Source organism: Talpa europaea (genome assembly GCF_964194135.1).
Source record: "Talpa europaea genome assembly, chromosome: 11".
In the NCBI taxonomy this organism is placed as follows: Eukaryota; Metazoa; Chordata; class Mammalia; order Eulipotyphla; family Talpidae; genus Talpa; species Talpa europaea.
Window position 1 is genome coordinate 12,318,008 of NC_140078.1, and position 13,952 is coordinate 12,331,959.

At 49.9% G+C, this 13,952-nt stretch overlaps 1 protein-coding gene across 11 annotated transcripts in view; it reads left to right on the forward strand.

The window, feature by feature from the left end:
- Positions 1-13,952, forward strand: part of PTPRT (protein tyrosine phosphatase receptor type T) — a gene marked incomplete at both ends in the record, with an annotated part of 916,214 nt that overhangs the window by 881,795 nt on the left and 20,467 nt on the right. For 6 of the 11 annotated variants that reach the window (XM_084248172.1, XM_084248169.1, XM_084248173.1 and 3 more), the window contains 7 exons: positions 2,844-2,880; positions 3,826-3,923; positions 6,187-6,246; positions 6,953-7,069; positions 11,385-11,539; positions 11,793-11,928; positions 13,582-13,731. In XM_084248172.1, the coding sequence (XP_084104298.1) occupies positions 2,844-2,880; positions 3,826-3,923; positions 6,187-6,246; positions 6,953-7,069; positions 11,385-11,539; positions 11,793-11,928; positions 13,582-13,731 (753 nt within the window). The remainder of the gene's footprint in view (positions 1-2,843; positions 2,881-3,825; positions 3,924-6,186; positions 6,247-6,952; positions 7,070-11,384; positions 11,540-11,792; positions 11,929-13,581; positions 13,732-13,952) is intronic. The other 5 variants (XM_084248175.1, XM_084248178.1, XM_084248179.1 and 2 more) reach the window with 1 other exon arrangement.

The window sequence follows — 13,952 nt, forward strand, 5'->3', positions numbered from 1 at the left end:
ATTTCAAATTTTTACCATCTCAGACACTACTTCTCTGGCCCCGTTGGCTAAGTCAGCTCCCCATAGGAGTTCCACCAAGCCCCACATCTTCCTCTTGGTAGTCCTTACCCCACTTAGTTGATGTTTATAAGCTGCTCAGAAAGGAAGCCCCTTAGCCATCTGGTCTACTTTGGTATTCCTAATACCCTATACAAGTTCTTAATAGGTGCTCTTTTAATGACTTTTATGCCTATTGAGTGACCGATTACAAATGACAGTAAACTCAAAGTCATCTATCCCCACAACTAAATTGTTAATTTCTTGCTCCAAATTTCATCCTGCTGGCTTTTAAGCGCATTAGACTCTTCCAAATCAGTGCACAACTGTATGGCATGTCTCATGGACCAGAGGAGAAGAGTACAAAAACCTTACTGCGGCATGAGCTGCAAGTGTGTTCATCGGGCATATGAAGAGCCCTGCAGGTCTGCTCAGGAGGAAGAAGGTCTCATCTGAAGCACAGTGTAGAAAGCTAGGACAGAGGTGCAAGGGTTGTGGGGGGAGACAGAGAGAAGCTACTGGAAATGAGGCTGGAGACAAAGATGGAGATGGGTGGCCAGCCAGAGCTAAGGCACATGCAGGCAGTGGGGAGCCATTGCAGACTTTAGGTGGAGAAGCAACCTCAGCAAATGTGCTTGGGAAGCTCACTCTGGCAGGATGCATATGGGCTGTTGGACGAGACTGGAGGCAGGGAGGCCAGCAAGAAGTTCAGGTAAGGGAGGACAGGGGCTGTGCAAGCATGTAATGATGGGGATGGGGGAAGAGGAAAGACAGAGACACTGCATCTTCCCTTTCTCTAGGGGATTATTTTCTGTTCCCAAACCTCCTCAAGAAAACTTCCAGAGTCTAAGTGTCCCTGTGAGCTGGGGAAGCCCAGTTGAACTCAATTTGGAGGCACAGACAGCTCTTCCTATCTCTTACTTTCCTTCCTACCTAACGTCTCAGAAAAAGGCTCAGTTATCAACTTAATAGGAGAGCAGAGGGGAGGGAAAGGCTTACAGCCTTGGAATCTCCCCAGTAGCCAGCAGAGAATTTTAGCACAGATGTCATTCAATAAATGCATGACAGATAAACAATAAAATAACAATAGCAAAGACATATATATTAAGTCTTACAGTAATGCCAGTAACTGTCATATGTCAACTCATTTAATCCCAAAAGCAACACTAGAATATAAATATGATCGTTCTCATTTTACAGAAAAAATTGAGGCAAAACAAGGTTAAGAAGCTTGCCCCAGACCACACAATGTCTCAGGGAAAGAGCCAGGATCGAACCCTGGCAGTTGGCTCCAGTGGCTGCGCACATGGCCTCCACGCTGTGCTGCCATTTGAGTTGGTTTCTCAACAGCTTGTTTATTGGACCTTTGTTCTGAGCCTCACACTGTGCTAGGCTCTTTGTAAATTTTTTTGTAAACTTAGGAGGTAGGTTTTGGCCTCAAAAAAACTGGCAATCTCATTAAGAATTTAGGACCACTCAAACAAAGAGTTTGGTGGGGGCTGTTGATTCCTATGTAGTTCATCTGATGGTTCTGGCACTGATGTTGGTCTTGGGTTGGTGTTGACAATCAACCAAGTCATCTCTAGAGTGTGCCCAGCAGCTAGACGGTGCCTATTAAATAGTCATGAAGCAAGTAGGAGACTAAGGCAGAGAAATGCAAGGAGACAAGAAACTAGTCTTTGAGTCAGAAGATGGTTCCAGAACTCAAAGGCGCCATGTCTGTTTCACCATAAATTATACAGATGTTGATTCTGATTCTTTCCTGAAGGGGGGCTTGAGACAGCTCATCCACTTTGCTGGGACTAAACACCCCTATTAAAAACAAAAATAGGTATTAATGAAACTTTTGGACTTTTTGCCTCCTGAGATGGCTAACCACGGGAAAAGTAGATTTCTGGACTGTCAACCTCTGTAGCAATAGGTCCCATAATTGGCACGCCTTTTATTTTCTTAATGTGTGCATTTCTCCATTCATTCACTCATTGATTTCATTCATTGACTACTAATTTTGTTCAATGTCATAAACTAAATGTAGATCTGCTCCCCCCAAAACTTGAACTTCCACCCAATACCATATACTTCTCTGTAACAAAAAATGGGGCCCTCCATGTATGCCTCCATGCCCCAAAAAAAGAGGTCACCTTCAGTCCCTTCCCCCATGATGAGGGTCATGGGGCATGAGAGTAACTGCACCCCACTGGAAATGAACAGAGAAATCAGAAACTGGTGTGTGAAGCAGAAAGTGGCTTTATCAGTCCTCAGGTCACACCTCCATGGGGTTCTGTTCACTTATGGAGACCAATTCTAAGTGTGTCCATGTCTGCACAGAGAGGCGATGTGGCATCCTTCCCAATTTTCTTTTTCTAATTGTTGCTAATGGGAGGAGCCATCCATGCAATTGTTTTCATCTCTAAGACGTTCCACAAGGTGCAATACTCTGCCTGCAGTTGTAGTTCAGGAAAGGTTTTTAATAGCCCACAGAAACCTGCAAATTCCTTCCCCATCTCTTTCTTGGAGCACAGACATAAGTAATGCCCACCCCAATATTTGTTCCCAGTTCTCTGGCTCCAGGACAAGCCTGTATGGGGATCTCCCAAGTAACCATAATAGTGGCTAATACTCAGTGATTTACTGAGCACTTTACATGCATTATCTTATTTAATCTTCACCATTTTTCTGGGAGATGTCTATGCTCATCCCCATTTGCCTTTGAAGAAGTGAAGTCTTGGGAAGGCTAACTATAAATATTAGGCTGTTTGCAGGCTTTGACCGGAAACCCTTCACTGTGTTTTTCTTCTGTTTTCCAGGGATACCATCGACCTCGGCACTACATTGCAACTCAAGGTAAGTGTCCTTCAGTTCCTCTAGGGACTTTTGCCCTTTCCTGGAGGAGAGGAATGAGATGAGCTTCTGCCAGCAAAGAACTCACATAGGAGTAGGGCTGCAGAACCTACAGGGGTCCTCGAGATTATTCATTTGGGAAGGAAAAGGGTGACAGTTTCTGATATGGGAGGCGGGACCTGAGTGAGCAAGGAAGGAGATGTCACCACTAGGAAATGATCAGGAAAGATGGGCCCAGGGAGGACATACATCAGGCCAGGGCATCAATACCCACCGTCCAGATGTGGAGCTCATGGTGCCTTATCTCCTCAATGGGCTTGTGTCCAGAAGACAGAAGCAGTCAACTGGCCTGGAAACAACTTGCCAGCATCTTGTCAGATGGCTAAATGTGGTCATACCTCTCTCAAACCCCTTCTGGCAGGAGATTCTGTGGGTAATTATATATGGATAGTGACTTATTCATAAAGAAACGCTTCACAGTATTATCTATAATGCAAAAAAAACAGCCGGCTCCTGGCAGCCATCTGTCTGTCTCTCCTCCCCATTCAATTTCCTTTCCTTTCTCACCAAGGTTACAGAACCCAATTTTTACAAACCCCCTTAAGCTGTATTATTCGTGCACAGTGTTGTCCAGATATAGTGATGAGTTCAGGAGAGGCAGTGGAAACGGTCAGGGCAGAAGAACAAGAAAGGGAAGGAGAGTGGCTCATGTGTCCAGCAGATGCTCCAGACCATGCAGGTTTGGAGAGTGGATTTTCTTATCCACACTCTGACCTCGCGCGCCCCAGTCTGCAGTCTCAGCTACTCAGGTGTCCCAGCGTGGGTCACCTACTCTCAAGCTCGCTCACCAAAGGTGGAGCCTCCACTGACCCAGCAGGAGGAACAAACAGCCCCTTGGCTACTTCCTGTCCCCGGCGTCTTTGACCCTGTGACCTTCTCTGTTGGCAGGTCCAATGCAGGAGACAGTAAAGGACTTTTGGAGAATGATCTGGCAGGAGAACTCGGCCAGCATCGTCATGGTCACAAACCTCGTGGAAGTGGGCAGGGTAAGCCCCTCCAGCAGTCACCTGGGCAGAGGATGCCCGCCTCTGCACACCTGAGTACCTCTGTGCTCCGTGCGTGGTGCCAAGTGCCTCCTGTCCGGGATTTCACCCTCACTGCCACCCGCAAGGAGAAATCCCCACTCCTGCTTCCCTCTGGAGGAAGGAGGCCTCCATCCTTTCCCTCCAGCCTGCATCCCCCACCCTCCACCCTCCCGCGCCATCGACGATGTCATCTCATAGTGCTTGAGGAAATGAGAGTCACCAGACATGAACGCTCACCTTCACGCCGCAAAGCTGCCGTCCCGCTTGTCGCCACAACCATCTTCTCCTTCCTTCCACCTGCGATCAGGCTGAACTATCAAATAAGAGCTGTTTCCTTTGACCCCAAATCAGCCGTTTCTCATGGCTCGGCCTAATACAGTGGAAGAAGTGGCTTCTGCCCTTTCGAAGGAATCCTAGTGCCTGGAAAACCAGGTGCTGCCGGAGAATTGCTTCATTTTCTCTCTCTCGTGGAAAAATAAATCTCTTTCTCGTTGGTAGAGTATTCCCCTCAGCGCATAAACGTGCTGGGGACCTTCCTCCTTAAAAATGAGACAACAGGCAAACTAAGCGATTCTTTTGCCTCTACCTTCCTGCCACACTTTCAAGGCCCGCACAAGGCTCTGCTTGTTTACCATGTTCTCTTCTACCTGATGCTACACTGCCACCCCCACACCCCACCAAGAATGAGACGTCAGTGTCACCCCATCTTCCATGCCGATAAAGTCAGTAGCCGCTTATCTCATCATGCTCAACCTCTCAGTAGCTCCTGCTCTTCCTCCCCTGACCTCTAATCCCAGACATTCTGCAGGGTTCAGTCTTCGGTCTCCCCTCTGCTCTGTCTCCTGTCCCCTCTGTGGGCCCTAGCTGGTCGCAGGGCTTAGAAGAGGGGCGGCTACTCCCCGCTTGCTTTTGTCTAATTGGTGAACTGTGATGCGTGGGTGGGCAGGCTGAGGGGTTTGAAGGTCAGAGACACAAGCAGCAGGACTCAGAGGCCTCCCCACTGAACATATGAATTAACCAAGGAGCAGGCTGGTGTACCTTTTGTTTTGTTTTGTTTTCGTTGGGCAAGAAGCAGGTATCTGTTCCTGTAAAGAGTCCTGGCCTCCAAGGAAATGGGAAAGAGAAAATGTGGTTTGTCAGTAATAATCCAGTAAGAGGGCATGGCCAACACAAGGCCTGGTAGGCGTTCAGTGTCAGGAGAGACTTTATTCTTGTGCCCACTCCTTACTGGTCCACTCTCCTGTCTTACAGATGAGGAAACAGACCCCAGGGGCAATGGAATGTGACTCCCCTGAAGTCTCCCGGGCACAGTCACTAACTCTTGGCTCTGCTTCCAGTGCTCATGCCAGGTGCTCAGGGCTGCTCTGCAGGGACACAGGGTCAGCTTCTGTGGCCGCAGGGGCCAGCCCAAGATGCACAACTCAGAGGTGCACTCCAGCCTGTCCCCTAGCAGAGCCCACAGTGGAGACAGAGGCCCTCGGTGGACAGCTCTTAGATGTAGTTTGCATCTGGGGAGGGCACAAGAGAGCAGTCGCTTGATGGAACTTGGTCCAGGAGCCACACGCATGCCAGACGCTCCTTGGACTTCCTTCATCTTGTCACAGCCTCGGTGTTCCTGGCAATTACTCACGGCCTGGCTAATACCCTGACACCATCCAGTGCTAAGAACTGATGTTGGGCAAATTTCTTAGTTTCTCTGTGCTTCAGATTCCTCATCTGTAAAGTGGAGGTGGTAATAATTATATTACAGAAGGGTGTGATGACAAGCAATTAATATTATTAAGTATTTGCACAAGATATAGTAAGCAGTGAATAAATGTTGGCTATCATTTGAATAGGAAGGGAGGCTCAGAGAGGCTTTGACACTTTCTGGAAGTTGCACAGCTACCGGTAGAACTAAGTGATGCATCCACTTGCCTCCAAAACCTGATGCGCTAGTGTTTCCCTAAGTGGGTTCCATGGGATGCTAGTCTGCAGGATGCTTAGTGAGAAGAGGGTTCCATGGTTAAATACGTTTGGGAAATGCTGTGTACTCTGCCCCTTTTGGAGAGCCATAAACCACGCCAGCGTTAGCACGTTGAACCAGACGAGTAGCAGTAGCCAAGCAGCCTGTTTAACTTTGTTGAATCCGGCATTTCCCAAACTCATTTGACCACAAAACCTTTTTTTTTGTTTGTTTTTTGTTGTTTTTTTTTTTTTTTTTTTTTTACCTAACACCTATTAGCACCCAGCGGAACACACTGTGGGAAATGCCACGCTAGGCCGTGCGGCGTCCCCCGGAATGGTAATGCTTTTGTTCTTTTAAGGGGAAACCGATGATCTCTTTTCCTCCTGCAGAGTGTGACTTAGCGTCAAATGTGGGGATGGCTGGTTGTAGCATCCGCACCCCCACCCGGGCAGAGAGCCAGCACCAAGTCTTCCCTTGGAGACCGAACCTTCCATCCTTTTCCCAATGAAGAGCCTTCCTCCTTCCGGCCCCCAAGGACCACCACTTAATAATGAGCCTCTCCCGAACACGTCCGCTTCCTACTCCCCACTGTTCCCACCTTTTACTCTCATCTCTGCCCAGCTGACACCACTCGGCTGCCCCAGCCTGACATCACAAAAAGTGCACTCAGCCTAAGGTAGAAAACTGGCCGCATGACCTTGGACGAGTCACCGACCTTCCAGACTTGAGTATTATTTTCACGCGTTGAATAGCGATAACAACACCTGCCTGTCTCACCTATGTCGATTCCATCACTTAGTGTGGCGCTGAGTTTGGAAGCCGCAAGAAGCTCAGCAAAAGAAGGCGCTTCCATTATTCCTAATGGCTCCAGCCCCTCTGGGAATGAGCTCGGCCCTGGGCGGTTGGCTGATCCCCGGTCAGCTGAGAACCCCTTGGACTGAAATTCCACCAAAGTGGCCCTTGGGTTTATCTGAACGGGACGAGGTGGCTGCTCACACGCCACCACCCACTCATGCGTCCTCGTCTCTGTCCTCCCTCGCAGGTGAAGTGTGTGCGGTACTGGCCGGATGACACAGAGGTCTATGGTGACATTAAAGTCTCCCTGATTGAAACAGAGCCCCTGGCAGAATACGTCATACGCACCTTCACTGTCCAGAAGGTAAGCTTCCTCCAGGCTGCGGGTGGCAGGTCCACCAGGGGAGTAGATTTGTTAATTTATCCAAGACATGTGATGACCAAGGGTCCCCTTGTTGACCTGGTGTCACACTTGGCACCCGGGGCCAATTAGCAATCAAATTAGACATGGATCCTGCTCTAGCAGGAGGGACAAACAGACTTCACTGGCTAATCAGAATAATGATTCGTGGTGATAAAAGCCACAAAGTCAGTGGCCCAACAGCTGGAGACAGAAATCCACAGGTGGATGGGGTGGTCAGGGAGGGTTTCCCAGAGGAGGAGGCACTGAAGCAGACAGTGAAGGAGAAGGAGCCAGCCAAGGGAAGAACCTGCAGAAGATGGCCCCAGGCAGAGGGGGACACCATGCAGAGTGGAGGGGATTTGGCAATGCCTGGAGACATTTTTGGTTGTCATGGCTGCGGGGAGGAGGTGCTACTGGCATCTAGTGGACGGAGCCAAGGATGCTGATAAACATCCTACAGTGCAGGGAACAGCCCCTCCACCCCCACCCCAGAGGCCCTCTAGCCCATACAGTCATGTCAGGGTTGATAAACACTGGTCTAGGCACTGAAGGAGGGCAGGGTGGCAGGAACTTGATGCATAACAGTGAGATTGCAAAGACTCGTCATCACTATATTTATAATGCAATTACTGTTTCCTCATTGTCATTATAGCATCACTGGTGTAGTATAGTGATAGGTAACATTTACAGGGCATTTACTAAACCAGGTGTTTTTCTAAGTGCTTTGCACAAATTAGTTCATTTACTCCACCTACCAACCCCCTGAAGTGGATACTGTTACTATGCCCATTCTTCAGATGAAATAACTGAGGCACAAGTTGTCCAGAGTCCCCAGAGGCAAGGGGGCGGAACCGGGATGGCCTTGACTCAGAGCTCATTTCCCCTCCACTACACTGCAGTAGCCATTTTCTAAAAAAACAGGCACATTAATGGGACAAGTGACCACAGCCTGAGCATGCGGAAGTGCTGGGACTTCAGTGCTCTGAGAGCTGCGCTGCTGGGGTTGACAAGCCCTTGAGGTGGCCCAAGAAGAAACGTGCCCAGAACTGTCCCCACACGTGGCACAGGTAGCAAGACATACCGTTTGCTCCCAGCAGCCCCCTCCAGTCCTTGTGCTCTGCTCCTAAAGGCCTGCACCTGAAGACAGGTGAGGAGCCAGGAGGGAAGCTGACCTCCACTGTGGGAGGGTAACAGCAGGTTCTCCGATGCAGCCACAAGTCAGGTTCCTTAGAAGCAGAGCCTGAGACAAGGATTCTGTGCACATGGAGTGTCAAGGAAGTGCTCTCAGGAGAGACTTGATGGGGTGTGGGGGTGGGGGATGGGACCAGGCAAGGACAGTGCCTTTGACAAAGTCTGGGCGAATTTTGAACCACAGGCCTCTGAAGCATAAACCACACCCCAGAGTTGGCCCCCTAGAGGCAAGGGAGCCACTTTTATGCCTCATGTCTATCGGTACACTGATCGTGGGCCAACTGCTGAGGGATCACCTCTAGGGTGAGCAGAATCCTGTCTCCTGAGGATACTTCTCCAGCAGAGGGGGCAACTCTGAGTCACCAGCAGTCAGCACCCCCACAGCAGAGTTTACAGCCCCAAAGAGGGGCCAGCTTGGCACCAGTCTCACCTACCGCACGTGAAGTCAGTGCTAGGAATGAGACCGGAAATGGGAACATGGGGATGCATCTTGGGGCCCAGACCCTGAGCAGGGAGTCCTCAAGAGTGGCTGTCAGGGAAGATGTCACCTATAGGGAGCCACCTTAACATAGGGAGCCCAAGGACCTAGAGGATTAACTCAGCTCAGCTGGCCTCCGCATGGTGTACCAGCAGCCTGGGTTATCCAGCTCAATTTCGGTTGTGGGGACCAAGAAACGATAAACCAGTAATGTTGCCTGCCCTTGAAGACAGCACAGCCCTGTCAGGGAGAGAGGACTCTTGATAAATAGTCACGGCACAGGTAGTGAGACTTTGAACCAGGACTGAGTTCATTTGAAGGATGAAGTGAAAAAAAATCCAAGTATTAAAGTTGGTCTCTCCTCTAGCCCGCTGTCAGTTCCTGCATCACTGCTGTAACCCAGTGCTCGCTCTCCTGGGCTCCAGTAGCAGCGCTCTCTGCCTCTGCTTTGCACCATCTGATTTTGGGTTCCCTACAGAGCCAGTTCAGGGATTTGGGTGCCTGGGCCGATGTGCTGAGGAGAAGGGAAATGAAGGAGGCAGGGCAGGGCTGGGGAAGGAGCTAAGTGTGGCTGTGGCCCAGCCCAAGGCCAGCTCTGGCCCAGCACTGAACCACGGAGCTCATAACCTCTTGAGGCAAAGGAGTCTTCTGTACCTCCATTAGGGTGGCCATCGTCCTGGTTTGCCCAAGACCATCCTGGCTAGCAAGTCCCAAGTCCTTGGAAATCCCACAATCCCAAGCAAGCTGCCAGAGTCGGCAGGTCACTGTAAGGCTCCTCTGAGTCTGAGGGTGCCAGCTGTCTACCCCACACCCAGGGAGGCAGCCCCTGTTGCGCTGAGAGCAAGTCTCTGAAGGAGTGGTAACTGAAAACTGTCTGTAGTCTGCAGAGTGGCCAGGGGGTGGATGCAGCGACCGAGGAAAGGGTATCTGACTGAACACCGCCAGAACCCTCCACATAGCCCCCCAGCACGCCCACCCAAACCCCTCCTCCGCACAGCAGCCAGCGTGACCCTCCTAAAATGCAAATCTGGTTGTGATGTCTTCCCCTTCTGTGCAACCCTCTGCAACCTCCCTAGAGCACCCAAAGCTTTGGGAGTAAAGTCCAAAGGCCTAAAAGTGGGACTTGAGGCCCTCAAGGATCCAGCCTCCCACCCCCAGTCCCACGGCCCATCCTTTCCTGTCTTCCACTTTCTTCTGGAGCTACCCTGGGCTGTTTGTGAATCTGTCCATGCACTGTGCTAAGTCCTATCTCCATGCCTTTGCCGGGGTGCCCTCCCTGTCCAGGGATCCCTCCATTTTTCCAACTAGGTGATATTCAGGCATCAGTGAGTCATAATGATTAGGAGTGCAGACTGTGGAGCCAGCCGGCCAGGTTCAATTTGTAACTTTACAATTTACTAGTTTTGTGACCTTGAGCATGTTACCCAGCCTTGCTTAGGCCTCAATTTCTTCATCTACAAAAAGGAAATAAAATATGAGAATTGGTAGGGGTGTTAATGTTTTTCTACATCAAAATGTTCAAAAGAGTGATGGGCACATAGTCAATAATTAATGCATGTTAGCTGTTATTTTTCACTATTATCTTGTTTCGAAATGCAGACCAGGGTGCCACCTCCTCCAGGAAGCCCTCTCTGATTTCTTCCCTGTCTAGGGTTACCTGGCACTTCTTGATGTACTTTAATAGGAGTATTCACTTAGAAGTCTGCCTCTCATACTAGACCAACTCACACCGGAGCTGTTTCAGAGACAAGGACTGTGGCTTTGATTTCTGGCTTCCTAGGACCTAACACAAAACTGGGCACAGATTACCCTGGTTATATTATTTTAAGGAAAGAATGAATAATCACTCTTCCTATATAATCTCCCTAAATATCTGTAGGAGATGGCTAAGGAAAAGGAAGCTCAGGAAGGGGGCATGCCCTAAGTAAAGGCTCAGAGGTGTCGCCTGGCCACAGAATAGTCAGGAAACTTGCCTTTGGCCTGGAGCTTGTCTATGTGAAGGATGGGAGGGGGCAAGGGGCCTGCTTGAGCTCTAAGCCTCACCATTCCCCAGTCAGAGAAGCTTGGTTTTTATGTTTCATATCTGATAATTATAAGTAAGAATCTAATTAATAAAAAGTTTGCTCCTTTATTTTTAATTTTAAAATCACAGAGATGATCATAGAAAAAGCTTAAAACTGAGTACCCCAGAGATCACTCTTTTTTTAAAAAAAAAAAAAAACAACCTTGCATTCCACTGGAAATAACTTTAACTTGGTGTTTAGGACATTTCTCTGAATTCCTTCCATTAGATGCAATTCCATGAGACACTTGTCAAAAGAGGGTCCTCTGGCAAAAGTGTGGGTGTAATCACAGCCCCTGGGGAGGATTCAGATCATGTATTAGTACTAAAGGCTCTGAGAAATCCTGCAGTGAAGCAGTCACTTTTACTTTCTCGCCTTCCCGAGTTCCCAACTATAAAAGATCACCAATCACTCCCCATAATGACACCTGTTAACCCTTTGAGGGCTGTGTCTTCCCTGACAGCAGGGTGGCTGGCTCCCCATGGGTGCTGGATGGGCATGTGGGGGCAGCAGCTGAAGGAACAGAGGCCCGTTCTCTCCTCAGAAAGGCTACCACGAGATCCGGGAGCTCCGCCTCTTCCACTTCACCAGCTGGCCCGACCATGGCGTCCCCTGCTATGCCACTGGCCTCCTGGGCTTCGTCCGCCAGGTCAAGTTCCTCAACCCCCCTGAAGCTGGGCCCATAGTGGTCCACTGCAGGTAAGTGAGGGGGCCCCCACTCTAAATAATAAGAAAAATAAGCCAGTCCCCAAAGGCAGGCATTCCTCTCCCATTTTGCAAGAGGAGGCTGAGATTCTGATTTAGTCGCTGAGGATCTCCTGGCAGCACTGAGATCCAGACTCTTCTGTCTGACCTCTGCAGGGTCTGTGGGGACAAGCTGAATGGGTGGGGCCTCCACAGGACTGGTCCTGCCCCAAGGTCCCTAACATGGTCCACTGTCCTCCTCTTCCAGTGCTGGAGCCGGGAGAACAGGCTGCTTCATTGCCATCGACACCATGCTTGACATGGCTGAGAACGAAGGGGTGGTGGACATTTTCAACTGCGTTCGAGAACTTCGGGCCCAAAGGGTCAACCTGGTGCAAACAGAGGTGAGTCCCAGCAGCCCGAGCCCACTGGCCACCTGCAGCCCGAGTCAAGGAAAAGCATGATAGAACAGAGGCCCGTTGGGAAGACAGCCTTTAGGAAGGGAGTGTGGGAGTAGTGGGAGCAAAGGGCCAAGAGCTGAGGGGGTGACGTGTTTTAGGAGCAGACGCTGAGACAAAGATTTGAGTGCAAGGAGTTCATTGGGGAGGTGATCCCCAAATTCTCTGGTAGGTGAATGGGGACATGGGATGGACAGAGGAAGAAAAGCTTCTGACACTGAGTGTTTGACAAACTTCAGCGCCGTGGACACTGGAGTCCCATCCTGCTGCACAGCTCCGGGACAGTCTAGAGCACGTATTTCCAAGTTTCCCACCTAAGAGAGAGGCAGTGTAGGTTCTTATCCCCTGACTCTCCATCTGGTATTGTTGAAGGCTCCTACCTGGGCCCTTAGCGTTCCCCTGTCGGCTGGCCCTGCACACAGCCCGAGCGCAGATGAGGGATGAGGAGAGAAGCCCTCAGCCCAAATCTCAGATTTTTCAGTAAGCAGCCTTCAGCAGGTCAAGGTGAAAACTGAACTCTGATTGGTGGTTACCAGAGAGAAAGGAGCTTGGGGTGGGTGAAACAGGTAAAGGGGAGTCAATTGTGTGGAGGTGGATGGAAAGTAGACTCTTGAGGATCACAAGGTGATGTACAGATGTGGGATCCTATGCTATGTAGCGGAAATTCACATGCTGTTATAGACTGATGTTACATAAGTCAAAATGCATTTAATAATAATTCATATAAAATGTTTAAAATAAACCATGGGATATAAATTTCTCTAAGCATAGCCATGTTTACTGCAAAACAACAACAACGACAATAGGACATTAAAAAGAACTTTCAGGGCCTCCCCAGTGGCGCAGCAGTTGAGCGCAGTTCGATCCCCGGCCACTAGCTAGGGTCCCACATGGCACGCAGACCTCTCCTGCCGCCCGCTGCTCCCCTCAGCAGTGTACTCCGTCAGTCTGTCTGTTCTGCTCCCTGCTCTGGCACTGGTGAATTCTCTCACCCTCCCAAGTTTCTGACTGTACCCAGTGCTTGTATAAATAAATAAATAAATCTTAAAAAAAATTAAAATAAAATAAAAAGGAACTTTTCAGTTATCCAGGACTCCATATACAAGTGCCAAAAACTCAAGAGAAACACTAAATTGCAGTAAATGTCAGTACAATGTAAGGATTACAGCATTTGAAGAGACTGCATGATTTTTTTAAAAAGTAAAATCGTGCATTACACATATTTTCTTCAAGTCGAAGTATAAATTCATGCACTATATCTTATATTAAATTTATTTTAAGTACAAAAAAAAAAATGAAGAGACCAGGGGAAAGGAAAAGAGAAAAGTGAAAGCTGAGCGCGCCGGGGCAGGACACGAGAGCCCCAGTGGCTGCATGTCCCGGAGTTTTTCATTTTTGTCAGAGACTGTGCCGTTCAGTCAGCCACGCGGGGCGGACTCAGCAGGGCCCAGCATCACTGGGGAACACGGCAACTGGGCCCTTCGGGCTGTAGGCCAGAGAGCAGTGATTCTGCGGATACACCGCACCCAGCCTGCACAGCCGGGGGTGCGGGTGGCTAAGGCCCCCCAGCCCTGCCCTCACCCGCCCCCTCGCCCGCAGGAGCAGTACGTGTTCGTGCACGACGCCATCCTGGAGGCCTGCCTCTGCGGCAACACCGCCATCCCCGTGTGCGAGTTCCGCTCCCTCTACTACAACATCAGCAGGCTGGACCCCCAGACCAACTCCAGCCAAATCAAAGATGAATTTCAGGTATGTGCAGACCCCAGGGGCCCAGCCCGCGCTTTCGGGTGCTGGGCATACAGTGGGGGTTTCTTGGTGGGAGCCGATGGGTCTGTGTGCTCCGGCGGGTGCAGCTCGGCAGCTGCGGGTGAGTCACAGAGGGAGGCGCACGCCCCTCGTCAATCACACCTTGACGGCTGACACTGTTCTTAATGATGATTATGTTTGTGAACTGAAGTCTTGTTTAATTC